Source organism: Cynocephalus volans, chromosome 4 (assembly GCF_027409185.1).
Source record: "Cynocephalus volans isolate mCynVol1 chromosome 4, mCynVol1.pri, whole genome shotgun sequence".
Classification (NCBI taxonomy): Eukaryota; Metazoa; Chordata; class Mammalia; order Dermoptera; family Cynocephalidae; genus Cynocephalus; species Cynocephalus volans.
This window is the reverse complement of record NC_084463.1, coordinates 130,028,609-130,048,810: the sequence shown is the minus strand read 5'-3', so window position 1 is coordinate 130,048,810 and position 20,202 is coordinate 130,028,609. Positions and strand designations below refer to the sequence as shown.

The 20,202-nt window shown below is 35.5% G+C and overlaps 1 protein-coding gene across 1 annotated transcript in view; it reads left to right on the top strand.

Annotated features, from left to right (window-relative positions):
• The window catches only part of DCDC1 (doublecortin domain containing 1), a 451,490-nt gene that overhangs the window by 270,043 nt on the left and 161,245 nt on the right, over positions 1–20,202 (top strand). Inside the window, exons 17-19 of the mRNA XM_063095688.1 lie at positions 1,052–1,112; positions 16,593–16,727; positions 17,136–17,293. Of these exons, the coding sequence (XP_062951758.1) occupies positions 1,052–1,112; positions 16,593–16,727; positions 17,136–17,293 (354 nt within the window). The remainder of the gene's footprint in view (positions 1–1,051; positions 1,113–16,592; positions 16,728–17,135; positions 17,294–20,202) is intronic.

Genomic DNA, 20,202 nt, shown 5'->3' with positions numbered 1-20,202 from the left:
AATTTTGAACATTGGATCCTTCTTTTTCTCACTTCTCTTATCACTTTAGTTCAGTTTTTTCCGAAGCCTCGTCTATAGACCACACACATCCACATTCCCCAGAGTTCTTATAATTGGACTCATTTGAAACACCTATTAATGTAGATTTCTGGGGGTCCGACCTTCTGAATTAAAATAGCTGAGGATAGGGGTCTGGAGACCTACATTGTTATCAAACACCCATTTCAACATGCCTCCAAATTCTTCATATTCTCCTGTATAGACTGGATATGTGTGAAAGACTAATGTGTACTGAACCATTTTTAAATGGCTGCCTTTACATGTTCTACCCAGCTCATATAGCCCCTTGCTTTAGAATAGAGCATTACCTGACACCTTTTATTCTCAACCTTTGATGATTCTGTCAAAACTCAGAGGCGGTAGGAAAAGTCTTGTTTAACATTCTGTTACACTTAATTTAATTCATTTTGTCCTACCTTTGGAAGATTTCTAAATATTACTGAACCCATGATTAGTAAATTTAGGCATGATTAGCTTCATCACACTTTAGGTTTTTTTCTTACTCAGACTTGGCTCCGAAAATATGATATTTCCTAATAAAATTTTCTTCTTGTTTCAGAAATAGGTGCCTGTGGTTCCTAGTTTTCCATGATATCCTTTTCCATACCATCCTCTCATACTTAATTAAGCCCCCCTCCTTCTTTCTCACAAAGGATATTTTTGGGGGCAGACAATTCTATAATCTTGTTGATAGGATTTATTCTCCGAAATTCTTAATCACTGTTGCTATTGGTAATACACATACATAAACATGTATGCACACTGTGCGCATGCACACACACCACTTTGAGTACCAGAGCATTGTAGCAGAGAAATTGATTGTATTGGGAGAGGTTTTAGCTGCTGATATAGCCGTGATGATGGCAGAATCCTTAGTAGAGTGTAGGCAGTCTTCCTGCCAGGCTCTATGGAAAACAATCATTTTATTTGAAACCTACAGGTATTTCTGTGGAGAAGAGGTGTCAATCTCTAAATTACATTTTTATTACAGACACAAAGGAGATGAGTCTCAGAAGTGGGTGTTTGGAACTGATGGCTGTATTTATTCTAAGGTAAGGATTTTATAAGCTACAGCTTTTATTCCCAAGTTTTTCTGTTCCCAGATTCTTATAAAATGCACTGTCTACTGTTGAGAGCAAGAAATGCTTTTTCTGCACAAATGATTTCACTCTGTGCCTGTACGTTTAGAATTTCACTTAATTTAACTCAATACTTTCCTTTGAGGTTTAGTTTGATTTTAAAACACGAATTTTCCAAAGCCAAAAATAATTTTCCCTGATTCATTGCTGTGATATGATCCAGCATTTCAGGGCATCAGTTTCCTTATTCATTAAAATGAGGAGACTGGAACTTTGGAAAACCGGCCATATTTACTAAAGCTGGAATATGTGTATACATGCCCAGTAATTCCCCTGCTAGTTATATGCCCAACAGAAATGCTTACATGTCTTAAGGAAAAGATATTTAGTAAATGTTAATAGTAGCACTAATTGTTTTAGACTTAGAGTGGGAATTACTAAAAGGCTTGTCAGCAGTAGAAGGGATAAATAAATTGTGTTATATATACTCATCAGAATACTACATGGCAGGGTTGGGAAACTTCTGTAAAGAGCCAGACAGTAAATATTTTGGGCTTTGTGGGTCATACTATCTTCACCTCTACTTCTCAGCCCTGTCTTTGTAGCATGAAAGCAGCCATAGACTATGCATAAACAAATGGGTGTGGCTGTGTTCAATAAAACTTCATTTACAGAAACAGGTCAGCTAGATGTGGCTCACAGGCCATACTTTCTGATCATGTGGCATGGCAATGCCAATGAACAAACTACAGCTATACACCACAATGTATATTAATCTCACAAATGTAATAATGAACTGAAAAAACCAGATGCAAAAGAATACACACTGTATGATTCCAGTTACTTACAGTTTGAAGATTTACAGTTTGAGCAAAATGACAAATCTATTGTGTTAGAAGTCAGGAGAGTGGCTATGCCTGAAGGGGGTTAGTGACTGAAAAGGGACATAAGGAGGGCTTTGGTGTGTTGTAATGTTCTGTTTCTTGACCTGGGTGGCTAGCTAAATAGGTATTCACGATGTGAAAATGGGTGACTGAATTGTACGTTTATGATTGGTGTAATTCATTTGTATATATATTATATTTACATAAAAAGTTTAATAAAATGAGGGCATTGACCTTGAATTCTCAAGATTTCCTTCCTGCTCTATGATTCCAAACCTAAATGATTTTAATCAATCATCCATATTTAAGAAAGGCAAAAATTAGATTAATCACTTGGTGTCTGTTAGTGTTTGCCTTCAGAATCTGACCAGCATGGTCTCAGACATATTAGGACTGGAAATACATGGTTTATTCGTTTCTTAGGGCTGCCACATCAAAGTACCATGAACTGAGAGGCTTAAAATAACAGAAATTTATTCTCTCACAGTTTTGGAGGCTGTCAAGTTTAGAATCAAGGTGTTGACAATACTGTGCTCCATCCAGATCCTCTGGGGGAGGATTCTTCCTTGCTCCTTCCACTTTCTGGTAGTCCCAAGCACTCACTGGTTTGTGGCAGTGTAAATCTAATTTCTGCCTTTGTCTTCATGTCACCTCTCCCCCAGGGTGACGGAGACACAAAAAGGATTAATCAAAGTCCATTTCTTCTGAGCAGTGAGAAGCCCCAAAGGGGTTAATTTCCACGAACCTCAAAAGAGAGGCAGTCCTTGGAAAATTAACAATGAACTGGGGTCTTCTCTCAGTGTTTATTCTCCGGGCCAGAAAATTACAGAAAAGGAACATAGGTGGTTACAAAAAGAACAGTAAAATAATCGTCATGGCAAGAGTCATTTGGTTTAGTTGCACCAAGGGCATCTGTCCTTGAGCCAACAATTTTGCTGTGTTACAATTCTTTATCTACCACAGAGACTTTAGCCTGGGGAAAGTCTCCTGTCTTTTGCAAGCTTAACATTTCTATGTGTAATTTTAAAAGTTAGGTTACACCTGAAACTACATGGCTTTGGAAGCTAGGCCCTGTGAAATACACTTACTTTATAAATGTTAATACACTCCACATCTTCATGTGGTCATTTACCTTTGTGTTTGCATCTTCACATGGCATTCTTATGTCTGTAAGTGTCTGTGCCCAAATTTATATCTTTTTATAAGGACATCCATCATATTAGATTAAGGCCCACCTCAATTACCCAATATTAACTTGATTATATTTGTAAAGACCCAACTTCCAAATAATGTCACATTCACAGGTATAAGGGGTTAGGACTTCAACATACCTTCTTTGAGACACCATTCAACCTGTACTGCATAGTGTGACAGTTATCAATTTACTGCCTCTCAGATCCAAATCTACCCTGCATTACCTGGCACCTTCCTTGACCAGCTTGCAGCAGAGTGCTGCCAGTGGAGCACATCCTTGGGAATGCTTTCTTCAAGCATATCCCTCTTGGGTGATATGTTTTGTTTGTGCTGCTGTAAAAAGTATCACAGGCTGGGTAATTTATAAGCAATGGAAATTTATTTCTCACAGTTCTGGAGGCCGGGAAGTCCAAAGTCAGGGTGCCAGCAGGCTTGGTGTCTGGGGAGGGCTGCTCTCTGCTTCCAAAATAGAGCCTTGTTCCTACGTCCTCCAGAGAGGAGGAACACTGTGTCCTCACATGGTAGAAGGGACAGAGGGGAATGAACACACTCCCTCAAGTTCTTTTATAAGGGATCAAATCCCATTCATGAGGTCTCCATCCTCATGACTTAATCGTATCTTAAAGGCCACACCTCTTAATATTGTTGCATTGGTGATTAAGTTTCAACATATGAATTTTGGAGGACACATTCAGACAATAGCAGATGACTTTTTAGTGGAGTGTCACCAGCTAGGCACCTCCCTATGGATAACTTCCCCATGCACTCCAAAGAAAGATTTACAGTGAATTTTGCTGGTGCAGTACCCAGGGACTATTTTGACATCCAATGATCCTTGGCTGTTCCCTTTCTGATGTGAACTGGATCTTAGCCTTGGGTCAGACCTCTTCCTTAGGAGCTATTTCTTAGGTCTAGGTGCAGTGGCTGCTCCCTGTATCTGATATTCATAAATTCTTTGAGTGTTCTCTTTAAGTTATACTAGCCACTCCAATTCCCTGTTACTGATTGTTTATATGAAACTTTCCCTGTTCAATTACTGTGAAGTTTCTATCTTCTTATTGGATCTGACTGATAAACATGGTACCTTTATTTGTCTACTATTCTAGAATTACACAGTTGAGCTGCTATTCCATGACAGCCTGCGTCATCTTAGAAATTTAGAGCTTCATACAATTTAAATGTAAAAATTTATCATAATAGCATTTCCTTGAGTTATTTGTTGGCATACTGGCTAAAATCCCAACTCACTCACTAACTTAACCAAGACTATACATCTTAAGCTCTGCTTAGAAGCAGGGAATTTGACAGAGCTATGAAATGTCAAAGCATTTTAAAAATTGCCTTTATCTAACTTCACTGTAAGATTCACCCCAGCTTTCGCCTTATCAATCTCTCATTCCATTTCTGATCTCCACCATATTCCTGAGCCAGAGTGAGGCTCTAGGGTGTGGAGGGAATCACAGAAAGAACGGAGCTTGTACGTCTTCGTAAAAATTAAAGGTAGAATTTTGAGACTGTACCAAAATATCCCTTCAGCTGTGTGTCCTGTGTCTGCACATGACTTAATTCTGAGACATACCTGAACACAGTTTACTCCTATTACCCAAGAACATAATTCCTTCTTATAGAAGTCTCACTCTTCCCACCAACATACACAGAAGAGCAGAACCGAGGTTTAAGTGTACTTTCTTCCTTTCTATCCCCAAGTTTAGGTGCCTAAACATCCATTTCTATGCTGCTGTCTTTTTTGCCGCTCTTTTTCTCTCAGTTTATAATTTCCTAATTATTCCCAGAAGTACTATTGCTAGCTAAGAAATGATTTATGCTGTAATGTTTCAAACAAAAATTATTTTTAAGAAGATTTTGATTTTAAAACTTTATTCCCAAACACAATCACTGATATTTTTGCTACATTTATTCTAGAATCACAAAGCAAAACTATTTATTAATGAGGCATTTTATTCTTTTAGAGGTTTAGAAATTTTGGTTAGCTTTCAATCATCATATTCAAAACTATTTCCATCCAGTTAAGGATTAAATGGAAGGTAATTTGATAATTATTTGCAACTGGATTATAAATGGAGCTCATGCCATCTATTTTAAAAAAAGATAGAAGGACTACTTTAGAATATTAATAACTATTCTTGACCCCAACACTTATTAGCTGTGTGATGTTAGGCAAATCATTTAACCTTTTTAAGCTTCACATTCTTTGTCTGCAAAATGGAAATATTAATACAAATACTGAGTATTTGGCATGGATCCTGGCCTATGATAGCTAATCAGTAATGTGTAGCTAGTAATAAAAGTAATAATGATCAAATTTTAATATAGTTATTGTATTTTGTTATATTGTTTTTACTTGGATAAACTTTTTGTTTTGTTTTGTTTGTTTTTTAAAGTTAACCATTCCTCCATTCATTTGCAAAAAGACAATGAAATACTTACTTCCTCTATACAATTCAGCTGTTTCAGCTAAGTTAAAGATTTAAAATTAAACATGGAACCATAAAATAGAAGAAATCACGGATTACAGCATCTAACCCAGTGTAGTGGTGAGTAGACACCTTTATAAGCATACAAGCAAAGACAGAATCCATAAAGGAAAAGACTAATGACTTTGAATACATGAAATTTTAAAAACTCCTCAATCTAAAATAGTTTGAGCAAAAATTAATAGAGAAATGTGGCAAATGGGGAAAATCTTTGCAGCATAGAAATCAGAGAGTGGATAATACTCTTAATCTATACAAAGGCACTTCAAAGAGCTCATGGATAAATAGAAATAAAATGAATCCTATGAATTTTTTAAAGTACCCTTGTAATAAGCCTAATATAGCAATAGATAAAGATAAAAACTTCAATAGAAAAATGGACAAAGGGCATGAGAAGGAAATATATGGCAGAAGAAAAATTAAAAGAACTAGCCTAATAAAACAGCTCAGCCTAACTAGAGATTAAATAACTAAAACTATGAGATAGTATGTTCTCCCCATTAGATAAAGGAAGATATAAAACTAGGAATATCCAATGTCGATAAAGATATGAGAACACAGACATACTCATTTCATGTTAGTATTAGTTATTTATTGCTGGGTAACAAATTACCCCAAAAGAATAGTAACTTAAAACAACAAACATTTATTATCTCACAGTTTCTGTGGGCCAAAAATCTGGAGTGTCTTAGCTGGGTGGTTCTAACTCAAGCCTTCTTTGTTGCTGAATTTGGACTTTAATGCTTTACTGCAAAACCAATGTAAAATAATGTATTTCTCTTTTGCCCATCATGACATTCTCTTCAGTTGAATTTTCTTGAACTTACTTAAAACAATATGAGTTGGTATAAGAAAAAGAACAACATAATGCAATAGATATGACATAAGCTTCAAGGTAAAATGAAAATCTTTTTTAATTTTCTTTTTTAGATTAAACTTCCCTTTGTTAATGTTTTGGATTAGCTTAGTCATTCAAAATCTCTTTCCAAGATTATCTGACTAGTATGTGTGGTAAAGTCACTATTTTTAGTTGGATCTTTTTTTAAGTATTAGTTTTTTTTTTAAAAAAAGTACTACATACAAATTATAAAAATTCATAGTAGAAAAAATATACTGATGAAAAATAAAGTCTCTTCTGCTCAAACTTTAATCTCATTTTCCAGAGTTATTCACCAAAAGCAGGTTTTTTCAATGTTCCCAGAAATTATTATCCATGTATTTGTATGTATATTATGGTTCACATTTAAATAATGAAAGTAGTATGTGTTAGTTTGGGAAAAAACCCTCCAATAATTCAAAAATTCAGAACTGAATAAAATAATAATCAAAAGTACCTCTCAAACCTATTCTTCAAATATTCTCATTGATAGTGTATCATTCCTGATTAATTTGATAGATGCAAATAAACACATACACAGAGAATTATGCATATTACTTTGTGACCTATTTTTTCCCATTGTATAACGTACTGTGGCCATCTTTCCATATTGATATATGCATCTGTGCTATCTTTTAAAATTTCCCTGGTGATGCATATTTAGACAAATATGAACAATGCTTCATTGACCTTCTTTATATGTATGTATGTGTTTATTAAGTCAAAGAGAATGCACACTTAAAATTTTACACATTTAAATCACTCATTGATTAATTCAACAAAAAAGTCTGTAGGGGTATAGAGTTGACTATCAATACTTGTGTACAACATTTGATGGTCAGATAAGGATAATTAGCTTATTCATCATTAAATCATTCTTTGTGTCCATTAAACAATTTCTCATTAACCTCCCTCTCCCTTCCCTTTCCCCACTTTCAGTACCACGGTTCTGTTCTCTCCTTCTGAAAGTCCAATGTATTATTATGTTTGCACATTTTTCTTTTCTTTCCTTCCTTCCTTTCTTATTTATTTACTTATTTAATGTTTAGCTCCTGCTTATGAGTGAGGACATGCAGAATTTTTCTTTTTGTTCCTGGTTTATTTCATGTAACATAATTTTCTCTAAGTTCATCCATGTTGCTGTGAATGGCAGACCTTAATTCTTTTTTATGGCAGAGTAGTATTCCTTTGTGTATATATATACCACATTTTCCTTATCTAGTGGTCTATCGATGGAAATTTAGGTTGGTTCCATAGCTAGGCTATTGTTAAATAGAGCTGCAATAAACACAGGAATGCTGGTATCCCTTTCACATGATGATTTCCATTCCTTGGGATATATACACAGTAGTGGGATTGCCAGGTCATATGGTAGTTCTATCTGTAGTTGTTTGAGAAACCCCCATACTGTTTTCCATAATGGTTGTCCTAATTTATAGTCCCACCAACAGCATAGAAGGAATTTCTCCATATCCTTGCCAGCATTTGTTGTTCTCTGTCTTTTTGATAATAGCCAGTCTAACTGGTGTGAGATGATATCTCAGTGTGGTTTTGATTTGCATTTCCCTAATGATTAGTGATGTTGAACATTTTTTCAAATACCTGTTGGCCACTTATATGTCTTCCTTTAAGAAATGTATAGTCAGCTCCTTTGCCCATTTCTTGATAGGATTATTTGGTTTTGTACTGTTGAGTTGTTCGAGTTCCTTGTATATTCTGGATAGTAATCACTTGTTGGATTTGTAGTTAGCAAATATTTTCTCCCATTCTGCAGGTTGTTTTTTCATTCTGTTGATTATTTCCTATGCTGTACAGAAGATTTTTAGTTTGATATAATCCCATTTGTCTAGTTTTTCTTTTGTTGCCTGTGTTTTTGGGGTCTTAATCATAAAGTCTTTGCCTAGTCCTACTTCCTGAAGTGTTTCCCCATGCTTTCTTTTAGTAGTTTTATAGTTTTAGATCTTATACTTAAGTCCATTTTGAGTTGATTTGGGTATATGCAAAAGGTACAGGTCTAGTTTCATTCTTCTATGTATGGGCATCCAGTTTTCCCAGCACCATTTACGGAAGAGGCAATCTTTTCCCCAATGTATGTTCTTGGTGCCTTTGTCAAAGATCAGTTGGCCGTAAGGATGTGTGTCGATTTCTGGGTACTCTATTCTGTTCCATTGGTCTGTGTGTCTGTTTGTATGTCAGGACCATGCTGTTTTGATTACTATAGCTTTGTAGTATAATTTGAAGTCAGGTAGTGTTATGCCTCCAGCTTTACTTTTTTGCTCAGGATTGTTTTGGCTATTTTGGGTCTTTGTTGTTCCATATGAATGTTAGGATTGTTTTTCCAATTTCTGTGAATAAAGTCATTGATATTTTGATGAGGATTGCATTGGATATGTAGATCACTTTGGGTAGTATGGACATTTTTACAATGTTAATTCTTCTAATTCATGGATGTGGAATGTCTTTCCATCTTTTTGTGTCCACTTCAATTTCTTTCAGCAGTGATTTGTAGTTCCCACTGTAGAGATCTTTCACATCCTTGGTTAAATTGATTCCTAGGGATTTTAGGGGTTTTTTTTTGGTAACTATTGTAAATGGGCTTGGTTTCTTGATTTCTTTTTCTGCTAGTTTGTTGTTGGAGTATAAAAAATTACTGACTTTTATATATTGTATTTGTATCCTGCAGCATTACTAAATTTGCTCATCACCTCTAAGAGATTTTTGGTAGAGTCTTTAGATTTTTTATATAGAAGATTATGTCATCTGCAAACAAGGGCAGTTTGACTTCATCCTTTCCAAGTAGGGTGCCATTTATTCCTTTCTCTTGCCTGATTGCTCTGTTCAAGTACTTCCAATACTATGTTAAATAGGAGTAGTAAGAATGGGCCTCCTTGTCTTTTCCTGTTCTTAAAGGAAAAACTTTTAGCTTTCCCCATTCAGGATTATATTGGTAGTGGGTTTGTCATATATAGCTTTTATTTTCTTGAGATACTTTCCTCCTATACCTAATTTGTTGAGGGTCTGTCATGAAGGGATGTTGAATTTTGTCAAATGATTTTTTTGCGTCTATTGAGGTGATTATATGGTTTTTATCCTTGATTTTATTGATGTGGTGTGTCACATTTATTGATTTGTGGATGTTTAACTATCCTTGCATTACTGGGATGAATCCCACTTAATCATGGTGTATAATCTTTTTAATGTGCTGCTGTATTCCATTTGCTAATATTTTGTTGAGGAATTTTGTGTCTATGTTCATCAAAGATATTGGCCTGTAGTTTTCTTTTTTTGTTGTGTCTTTGTCTGGTTTTGGTATCAGGGTGATGCTGGCCTCATGGAATGAGTTTGGAAGAATGGCCTCTGTTACAATATATTGGAATAGTTTGAAAAGAATTGATATTAATTTCTATTTAGTGGTTTGGTGAAATTCAGCAGTAAAGCCATTTAGTTCTGGGCTTTTCTTTGTTGGAAGACTTCTGACTACTGCTTTTGATCTCATTGCTCACTATTGGTGTGTTCAGGTTTCCTACTTATTCCTACTTCAGTCTTCATAGTTTGTATGTGTCCAGAGATTTATCCATTTTCTCCAGGTTTTCAAATTTGTTTATGTGTAGTTATTCATAATAGTCTTTAATAATTCTTTGTATTTCTGTGGTATCAGTTGTGATGTCTCCTTTTTTGTTTCTGATTTTTGTTATTGGAGTCTTCTTTTTTTTTTTTAGTTAGCTTAGATAATGGTTTGTTTATTTTGTTTATCTTCTCAAAATACCCCACAACTTTTTGATTCATTGATCTTTTGTATTGTTTTCTGGGTTTCTATTTCATTTAGTTCTGCTCTGATCTTAATTATTTCTTTTTAGCTAATACTTTTTAATTGGATTGTTCTTGTTTTTCTAGTTCTCTGAGGTGTAGGGTAAATTGTTTATTTGAAATCCTTTTATTATTTTGATGCAAGTGTTTATTGCAATAAACTTCTCTCTTACTAATGCGTTTCCAACATCCCACAGGGTTTAGTATGATGTCTTTATTTTCTTTAGTCTCAAATAATTTTTTGATTTCCTATTTAATTTTTTTTTGGACTTTTAGATTGTTCAGGAGCATGTTGTTTAATTTCTGTGTATTTATATAGTTTCCAGAGTTTCACTTGTTATTGATTTCTAGTTTTAATGTGTTGTAGCATGGAAGGATGCTTGAAATGATTTCAGTTTTTCTAAACTTTTTGAGTGGTGATTTGTAACCTAACATGTGATCTATCCTGGAGAATGCTCCATCTGCTGATGAGAAGAATGTATATTTTGTAGTTGTTGGATGAAATGTTCTGTAGGTATCTGTCAGGTCCAATTGGTCTATAGCGTGGTTTAAATCCTGTGTTTCTCTGTTGATTTGTTGCCTAGGTGATCTGTCCAGTGCTGATGGAGGGGTGTTCAGGTCCCCAACTATTACCATATTAGGGTCTATCTATTTCTTTATATCTAATAGTGTTTGCTATATATATCTGAGTGCTCTGGTTTTAGGTGCATATGTATTCATGATTGTTGTGTCTTCTGGATGGATAGATCTTCTGATTACATAGTGGCCTTCTTCATCCCTTTTTATGGTTTTTGGTTTAAAGTCTGTTTTATCTGATATAAGAATAGCTATTCCTGCACATTTTTGGTTTCTGTTTGTGTGATATATCTTTTTCCACTTTCACTGTTAGTTTGTGTGTGTCTTTACAGGAGAGATGTGTTTCTTGTAGGCAGCATATAGGTGGGTCTAGTTTTTTAATCCATTTAACCAGTCTATGCCTTTTGAGGGGGAATTCAATCCATTTTCACTTAGGGTTGTTATTGAAAAGTATCATCTTATTTCTGGCATTTAGTTGCTTTTCATATAGTTGTTTTAAAGTTCTTTGTTCCTTTCTTTCCCTTCTATTGTTTGTGTTCAGTGTTTGGTGTTTTTTTCAGGTGGTATGGTATAGTTTCTTTCTCTTTCTCATTTGCATATCTGCTCTACCACTGGGTTTTATTCTTTCTTGTGTATTCATGGTGATGATTATTGTTTTTTGGGTTCCATGTGCAGGACTCCATGGGAGATTTCTTGTAGAGCTGGTATGTGGCAGTGAGCTCCTGCAGTTTTAGTTTGTCTGAGAAATACATTAATTCACCTTCACTTCTGAAGGATAGCCTTGCTGGTTATAGTATTCTTGGCAGGCAGTTTTTTTCTTTTAGTACTTTGAATGTATCATCCAATTCTCTTCTGGCATGTAGGGTTTCTGCTGAGAAGTCTGCTGTTAGTTTGAGGGGGACTCCATATAGGTGACTTGACATTTTTCTCTTGCTGTTTTCAGGATTCTGCCTTTGTTTCTGACTTTTGACAGTTTGACTTCAGTGTGCCCCAGAGAAGACCTTTTTGGATTGAATCTGTTTGGGGATCTTTGGGGATCTTTGAGCCTCTTGGATCTGGAAGTTCATTTCTCTACGAATACCTGGAAAACTTTCTGCTATTATTTCATTGACTATGTTTTCAATGTATTTTTCTTTCTCCTCCCTTTCTGGAACACTCATGATTCAGATGTTTGTGTTCCTAAGATGTTCTGATAGCTCTCGAAAATTTTCTTCATTGTTTTTGATTCTTTTTTCTTTTTTGTCACTTGGGTTATTTTGAAAAGACTGTCTTTGAGATCAGAAATTCTTTTTTCTGCTTGTTCTAGCCTGCTGCTCAAGTTCTCAAATTGTAGTTTTTATTCTGTTCAATGAGTTTTTTTTTTTTTTGTTCCAGGAGTTCTGCTACTTTCTTTTTTTATGGCATTTATCTCTTTGTAAATTTCCTCCTGCAGGTCCTGGATTATTTTTCTCATTTTGTTGTGTTGTCTATCTGAGTCTTCTTGTATCTCACTGTACTTCTTTAAGATGGTTGCTTGGAATTCCTTTTCAGACATTTCAAGGATTTCCTATTGTTTGGGGTCTGGAATTTGAGAATTATTTTATTCCTTTGGTGGCATCATGTTTTCTTGTTTTTTCATATTTGTAGTGTCTCTACATTGATGTCTGGTCATCTTGTGGAGCAATTGCTTCTTCTATTACTCTGAGATGGCTTTTGAGGAGAGAGACTCCCTCCAGCAGATTTGTTTTATATTGCCCAAGGGTTGGGTGTTATAGTTTTGGTTCTGGGTGGACTCAGTAGTCTCAGTAGTTCTGTGTAGACACAGTTGTTCCAGGTAGACTCAGCAGTTGTGGGTAGACTCAGGATGTCTGGCAGTGCTGGCAACTCTGTCTGTGACTGAGCTGTGTGCATGGCTGGGCAACTGGGGCTGCTCAGGTGGCTGGATAGCCAGGCCCATGCAGGTGGGTGGGACCATGTGTTGGGGTGTGCTGTGCAGGATGAACTCCAATGCAGAGAGAAAGGCCATGGTGCCAAGACTACACAATGGCATAGGTGACTGTAGCATGGTGGGGACGGGCTGGGGCATGAGCAAGAGGAAGGTTACCAGTGGGAACTTCTCATGTCTGAGAAGATTTATTTTTGCTCTAAGGGAGAATTCCTCTTGCACTGATCCTGGTGTTGGAGATGTGGCAGTGGCTGAAGCCATGTGCTTCTTTCTTCTTTCTACATCACCCTGCTTGGTTTTTGTGATGCACAGGGTCCTCAGCAGGATCCTGCTGCCCTTTCACACTCTCCCATTGATGATTTTCCCTGCACTTAGCTGTCTGTTTCTTGCTCTGGTACCTTTCTGTGGGAGGATTGCATGTTAGGCACTTCTAGTCTGCCCTATCATGCTTTTAATTTGTATCCTTTTTCTCTCTTCATGGCTTTTTCTGGATCTTCTCTTTCTTTTTCTCTGCTGGTTTAAATCTGTACTTTAGGGATGGCCAGTTGGCTCAGCTGGTTAAAGTATGTAGAGCATGGTGCTGATAACACCAAGGTCCAGGGTTTGATACCTGTACCAGCCAGCCACCAAAAGAAAGAAACAAAGAGAGAAACAAAGAGAGAAATAGGAAAGAAAGCTATGCTGATTTGAAAAATACCTTATGTTAAAAAATTTTGGTTTAATGCCTAACATTTAAGAATAGATATATTGAAATATAATTTACATCATACCCATTTAAATTGTACCCTTCAATATTTTTCTGTATATTCACAGTGCTGTCCATTTATCACCTTGCTCTAATTCTAAAACATTTTTGTCCTCCCCAAAAGACACCTCATACTTCATACCTATCCCCTCCATTCAATCTGCATCCCCAAGCCCTATTTGTCTTGATAGATTTGCATATTCCTGATATTTCATATAAATGGAAACATATAATATGTGGAATATTGTGATTGATTGTTGTAGCATGCAATAGTAATTTATTTTTTTATTGCCAAGTAATATTCTATCATATGGAAATATCACATTTATTTATCCATTTATCATTTGATTGACAGTTTATTTGTTTCCACTATTTTGGATGTTATAAATAACCCTGGTATGAACATTGGTATATGTTCATTTGTGAACATAGGCATTTGTGTATGGATGTATGTTTTCTCATGGATATATAAGTAGGAGTGGAATTGCTGAGTCACATGGTGACTCCATGTTTAACATTATAAGAAACAGCCAAACTATTTGCTAAAGTGACTGTGCCATTTTACAATCTTTCTGTCAATATATGAGAATTCCGACTTCTCCACATTCTTGCCAGTTCTTGTTATTCTCTGCCATTTTGTTTATAGCCATCCTACTGGGTGTAAAGTGTTATCTCATTGAGGTTTTGATGCATTTTTTTCCAATGGCTAGTGATGTTGAACATCTTTTCTTGTATTTGTTGGCCATATGTATATCTTCTTTGGAGAAATGTGTACTCAGTTCCTTTGCTCATGTTTTAATTGGGATGTCTTTTTATTATTGAGTATAGAGTTCTTTATATATTTTGGATACATATCCCTTATCAGAGAAGTGATTTGAAAATATTTGCTCTCATTTTGTAGGTTTTCTTTTCATTTTCTTGATGGCATGGTTTGCAGCACAAAAGTTTTAAATTTTGATGTAGGACAATATATCTATTTTTCTTTTGTCACTTGTGCTTTTGATGGAATCCCTTACATTAAAAAAATACTTTATTTCTTTAGAGCACTTTTAGGTTTACAGCAAAATTTAGCATAAAGTACAGGCAGTTATCATATAATAATATGCCCCACTAATTCACAGCCTCTCCCGCTATCTATGTCCTTCACCAGAGTGATACATTTGTTACAAATGAACCTACAGTGACACATTCTTTTCACTAAAAGCCCATAGTTTTACATTAGGGTTCTCTCTTGGTGTCGTGCATTTTATGGGTTTGAACAAATGTATAATGACATGTATCCATCATTAAAGTATCTTATGAAATAGTTTAACTGCCCTAAAAATTCTCCGTGCTACACCTATTCACTCCTTCCCCCTCCCCCAGCCCTGGCAACCACTGATCTTTTTACTTTCTACATAGCTTTGCCTTTTCCAGAATGCCGTATAGTAGAAATCATACAATATGTAGCCTTTTCAGATTTACTTCTCACATTTAGTAATATGCATTTAAGTTTCTGGAGTGACTTACATTTTTAACACATATATTTACTAATATATTTTTTAACAAAGTTCAAAGTTATTCAGTATCTCTTTCTTCAGAACAGGATAAGGAATTTAGTGCCCTTTAATTATCTGCTGAACACCCTCTCATATATATTTTTTTAGAACTTTAGTTCTACATTTAAAAAAATGCAGCGAGGAGTTTGTATCATAATTGAGGCAGTATATCTAGGCTTCCTGGACTAGTATACAAGGTGGATAACAGTGAGCATGTTGCCTAACTTCCCTGTGTCTGTTTCCTTCTCTTTAAAGTGGGCATCAATAAATAACCTATTTCAAAGGACTGATGCAATTAAAATGTAAATATATTGTCATGTGGGAGATTACTTTGATGCAAGTATACTACCAGGTAAGATATACTACCTGGAACAGAAAGGTGCACAGACCAAATTAAAATGCTCAGATCATGATTTATCAAATCAATTTAAAACACAAAGCAAAATATATGCAAGAGAGATGGGCTAGGTTAACACATTTAAGATAAGGTACAAGTAGATTGAAGAGCCATATCACCTGTATCTTGTCCCCCAATATTTACATATTGTCTATCTATGCTCCATCAACTTTCCCTGCTGATGATGGGGTTACAAGGACCAGAACTGAAATTTAAGCAAGGGGCCCAACAATTAAACGGTGCCTGGGGCAGTGACACACACTTGTTCCATGAGAGCTGATGTGCAAATACACTTGACCGATAGCTGAGCTCCCCAGTTAGCCTGATGAACAGCTATGGATTTTATTTGGCAGAGGATTCCAAATGAGAGTCAGCAGTAGGTTGTTAATTAAAGACCTCATGTTTATTGTGTGCCTCGTATACTTCACTTATATTTGGTATATCATAAATATTTGTTGCTTTGTTATTTACTAAGCCATGAACATTAAATGTCTATTTTGTCTTTATATCCTTTTCTATCTATGTTCACAGACATATGCTGTACTTACTCTGTGTCTGATACTTTTCAGATTATTACCTTATCTATGCTTAATGCAGCTCTTTCATCCATCCCATTTGTTTTCTTGTCTTCTAGAGCAGAATTGAATACTCCCAAACAACACAGCAACTACACATGACATACATTTATTGTGTTTACAGTAGTACCTTGTATGTAGAAATAAGTCAATAAATGTTAGCTGCTAGTATTAATATATAAGATTGCTTTACTATTTTAATCTTATTTAAGGGTGAGTATTAGCTGTCTAGCAGAACTTGATTAGATTAAACAACAATTGCAAATTTTAATATTAAAGTAATTTGGCTTGATTTTGATCTGAAATTGATAGTTAAGTGCAAAGTTTATTAGCCAGGCCTTTTATTATTAATCTAATTTATCCTTTCCTCTTTCTAGTTGGATAGATTATTGGCTCTTACTTATGAGGCCAGTACTACTTTTTATTTTTCCTTTCTTACAGGCTTATCCTCAGTTTGTTCTGACCTACCTACAGGAGCTAAATGCACAAGTGGATGTGACCCAGGCAGAGTACCACATTCACCATGGAGCCTGGATCACAGCTCATCAGGAACATAGCAGAAGCATAGCAGAAGAGGTCAGTGTAGTGAGCCAGAAGCAAGACAGAGATAGATCTCTAAAATATATTTTGAATAGAGAAAAAATGTTCAAGTTTTTTCGGGAGGCAAGCACAATTCACATCTTAATATTACCGATTATTTAAATTCAAAAACAATATAATATCTTTGTGCACATTTATATTTATATAAACATATATGCATATTTATATAAACATTATTTTATTAAATAGATGGTGATACACTAGCTTTTTCTTAGAACTGCCTTCTTTTGTTCTGGCCATGTACAAATGATTTATGTGCCCTATGAAGACTGAAGGAAGCATGAAAAGTACAATGTTACTTTGTAATGTAATTTTGGCATACACAGTTTAGATATTTCCACTCAATGAAAATTAACTACATTATTCCTATATTTTATTTATTAGGTCCTGCAAAAAAGTGCCAGTAACCCTGGTCTGAAGCAACTGCCAGAACCCTCAGACACCCATTTAATGCCAGAAGGTTCTCTTGAGGAGACAAGGCAGCTGACAGTGGCACTGGTGAGGAAACTGGAAGAGAAACATCCTAAGGCTTCTGCTCAGAGGTAGGGCACTGACATAACTGAGCTTTATTGCTCAATGACATTCGATGTTTTCCTTCAGTTTCATGTAAGATTGATTTCCTGAAGATTATTGAAATATCTCAAAAGCCCTTTGGCTTTCAAGCGTAGTAGTTTTCGGATCACATTTGATGAAGAGAGGTGACATTTATGTGTATTTTGTTACAGATAGATGTATGTTCTTGTTTATAAGTATGCTTAGGATGGGTTGCTGTCATGGGATCTCACTAAAATACTCTGAAGTAGCATAATTTAGCTAAGGCAGTACTGTGCATATGTATCTAATGAATTCTAGGAGATCTTTAGGAAGGTCATACCCACAGGCAATCCTTTTTCTTTCCCATTAGTAGAACATTAAGTTTGGACCTAAGGGTAAGTGCTCAATAGATGGTCTTAAGTAGTGATAGCTCAACAAATCAACACCATTTCCATTACTAGAATAAAAGTTACATCAGTAATTTTGCAAAAGGGAAACTATTTCTCTGATCATCTTTATTTAATTGGAAATTAAAGTTTATTACTATAATTTTGTTGGTTTGATGTTGTAAATCACAAAATGACTTCATAAACTGCAATTTTAATCTATAATTGAAATTACTGTTGGCTGAATTACTCTTAAAGTAGTAATACAATTTTTATCATACTCAAGTTTAAGGGAATTCCTAAATTTAAATATACTAACTGTAGCGAGAAATGTCACTTGCATGAAAAAAGGAAAAACAATCTTGACAACTTTTTATTGCAATTAAAAGCTATTTTGTATTCTTAAATTATATATTCCCACCTGGGATTTTGACAGGAGGGGAACATTTAATTCCTGATAAATAGCAAAAGTGACTCTTCAACTTATTGCCCTTTAATTTATTATTTAAGCCTCAAAACCTTTGTGTTTGTTGTTTTGACGATAGAACACAAACAGGATAACAAATTTAGTACCTTACTGTATCATAGTATGGGAGTGTCCTGAACGATATGAAAACTTAGGTTCCAGTTCTTCTTTTCCCTGATACTTATTTTTTAATCACATGCAAGCTGCTCAATTCTGATGCTCCACAGCAAACTCACAAAGCCACAGCCGTGTAACTAGGCCACTCTCTACAGAACACTCTGCTATTCTCACCTCGCTAGAATATGAAATCCCTTAGGGGCAGTCTTTGTCTCAGGTTTTCATCTAAAACAGGAATTCAAGGAACACTGGGGATGTTGGCCTACTTCCTAGACTTACTCAGCAGCCGTTTCTACTCCACCCTTTTTCAGAGAACATTGGGGTGTGTCATTATCCTGGGCTGTCGTCATTATCCTAGGCTTTCACCCTTATCCTGGGCTCTACTCAGGAGACAGGCACAGGTTACTTCTGCTCTCAGATTCCCAAAACCTACCTGGGGTTTCTGTGTTTGCCCCATGCTGAAGCTGACCCTAGTGATAAGTCACCTGCTCCCCTGTGATTGCCTCCTTCCCCAGCTTGGAAATATTTTCTCCAAGGGTCGAGGGCGTTGGGTAGTTTATGGATTTGGCTTCTGGGTTCTGTTGCTGTGTCTCTTCTGAGGCTCTACAATCCGATGACTGAACCTAGGGAGAAAGGCATATAGCATTAGGAAAAGTGAGGCCAAGGAAAAAAAAGGCAGTTAATATCAGCTAATGAACATACTGCAGTACCTGTTTGAGTTGTTAGCATTAAATGAGATGTCTTTAAATTTCCAGGAACATAATAAACACGCAGTGGTAGTTGTGAAAATGTTCTGAAAACAAGTAGAGGTAGGAAAGAATTCTTAATGGGGTTTATATTTAAATTTGAATTTTGATCAGGAGGAACTTACTGGTAAATATAGTTGCGATTTTTATATCATAAGGAATTGCCCAGGGCCCTTTTCTTAATGAGCATTTCTCAGGGCTTATGTTTTACGTTCCGGCAATTCTTTCTGCCTTTTTCTTCTTCTTCCTTTTTTTTTTTTTTTTTCCTTGAGGCCACAGGGATTTACCTACGTTCTCTTCCCTCCACCCCTACAGTTTACCACAGTAGATGAAATTTCAGTTTCTTTCCCTCTCTGTTCCTTAACAAAGTTAGTTTGAGTAAAGAGTAAATACTAGAGCAATCAGTTTTCTCTCATTTTGGAAGGAATTATGGAGCAAAATTAGAACATGGTACTGAATTTGGCATATTGATTGCTTTGAACCTTAGGTTGTCTTGTTAGGTTTACATGCCTTCCAAATGTAAGAGAATCAGTGCGTTATATTATTCAGCTTTAAGAGAGGGCTTTATATTTTCTTGCTTTCATCAATGATAATTCTATAAAATAAAGAATAAAGTCACTGCACAAATTAAAAGGATAACATGAAATCATCAGGGTTGTGGAAACTGGAAAAAGAATAGAATTCTAGAACATCAGGGAAAACACTGATGAGTATATAATCTGAAGAAAGAATATATAATTGTAAAGAATTTAAATATGTAGAGATATAAATTTGTGTGCTTCTTTAGACATAGCCAAGGAAGGAGAGAACCATAAGTAGCCAAATTTGAGAAAAGACTGAGAGATTGTAGTTAGTGGCAACTAATAAGTGAAAATTATTAAATTATAAATCATAACGGCTAACATTTATGATTTTGCTTAAGTGCTTTAAATGCATTATTTCCTAATAACCCTATGAGGTAAGTAAAACAGAAATCATTTTTGTTTTCCTGATGAGGAAACAGGGCACAGAGAGATTAGGTTACTTGGCTAAGGTTTCCCAGCTAGTAAATTAAGGCAGGGCCATCTGAGCCCAAAGTCTTGTTCATAACCTCCATAGTGTACTTCCTGACCATTCATTTTTTTATCTTAGCTATTATTCCAAATCTTCAGCCTTTCCAATGGAAACTATTATTTTAACAGGATATCTTGGAAAGGGAACCT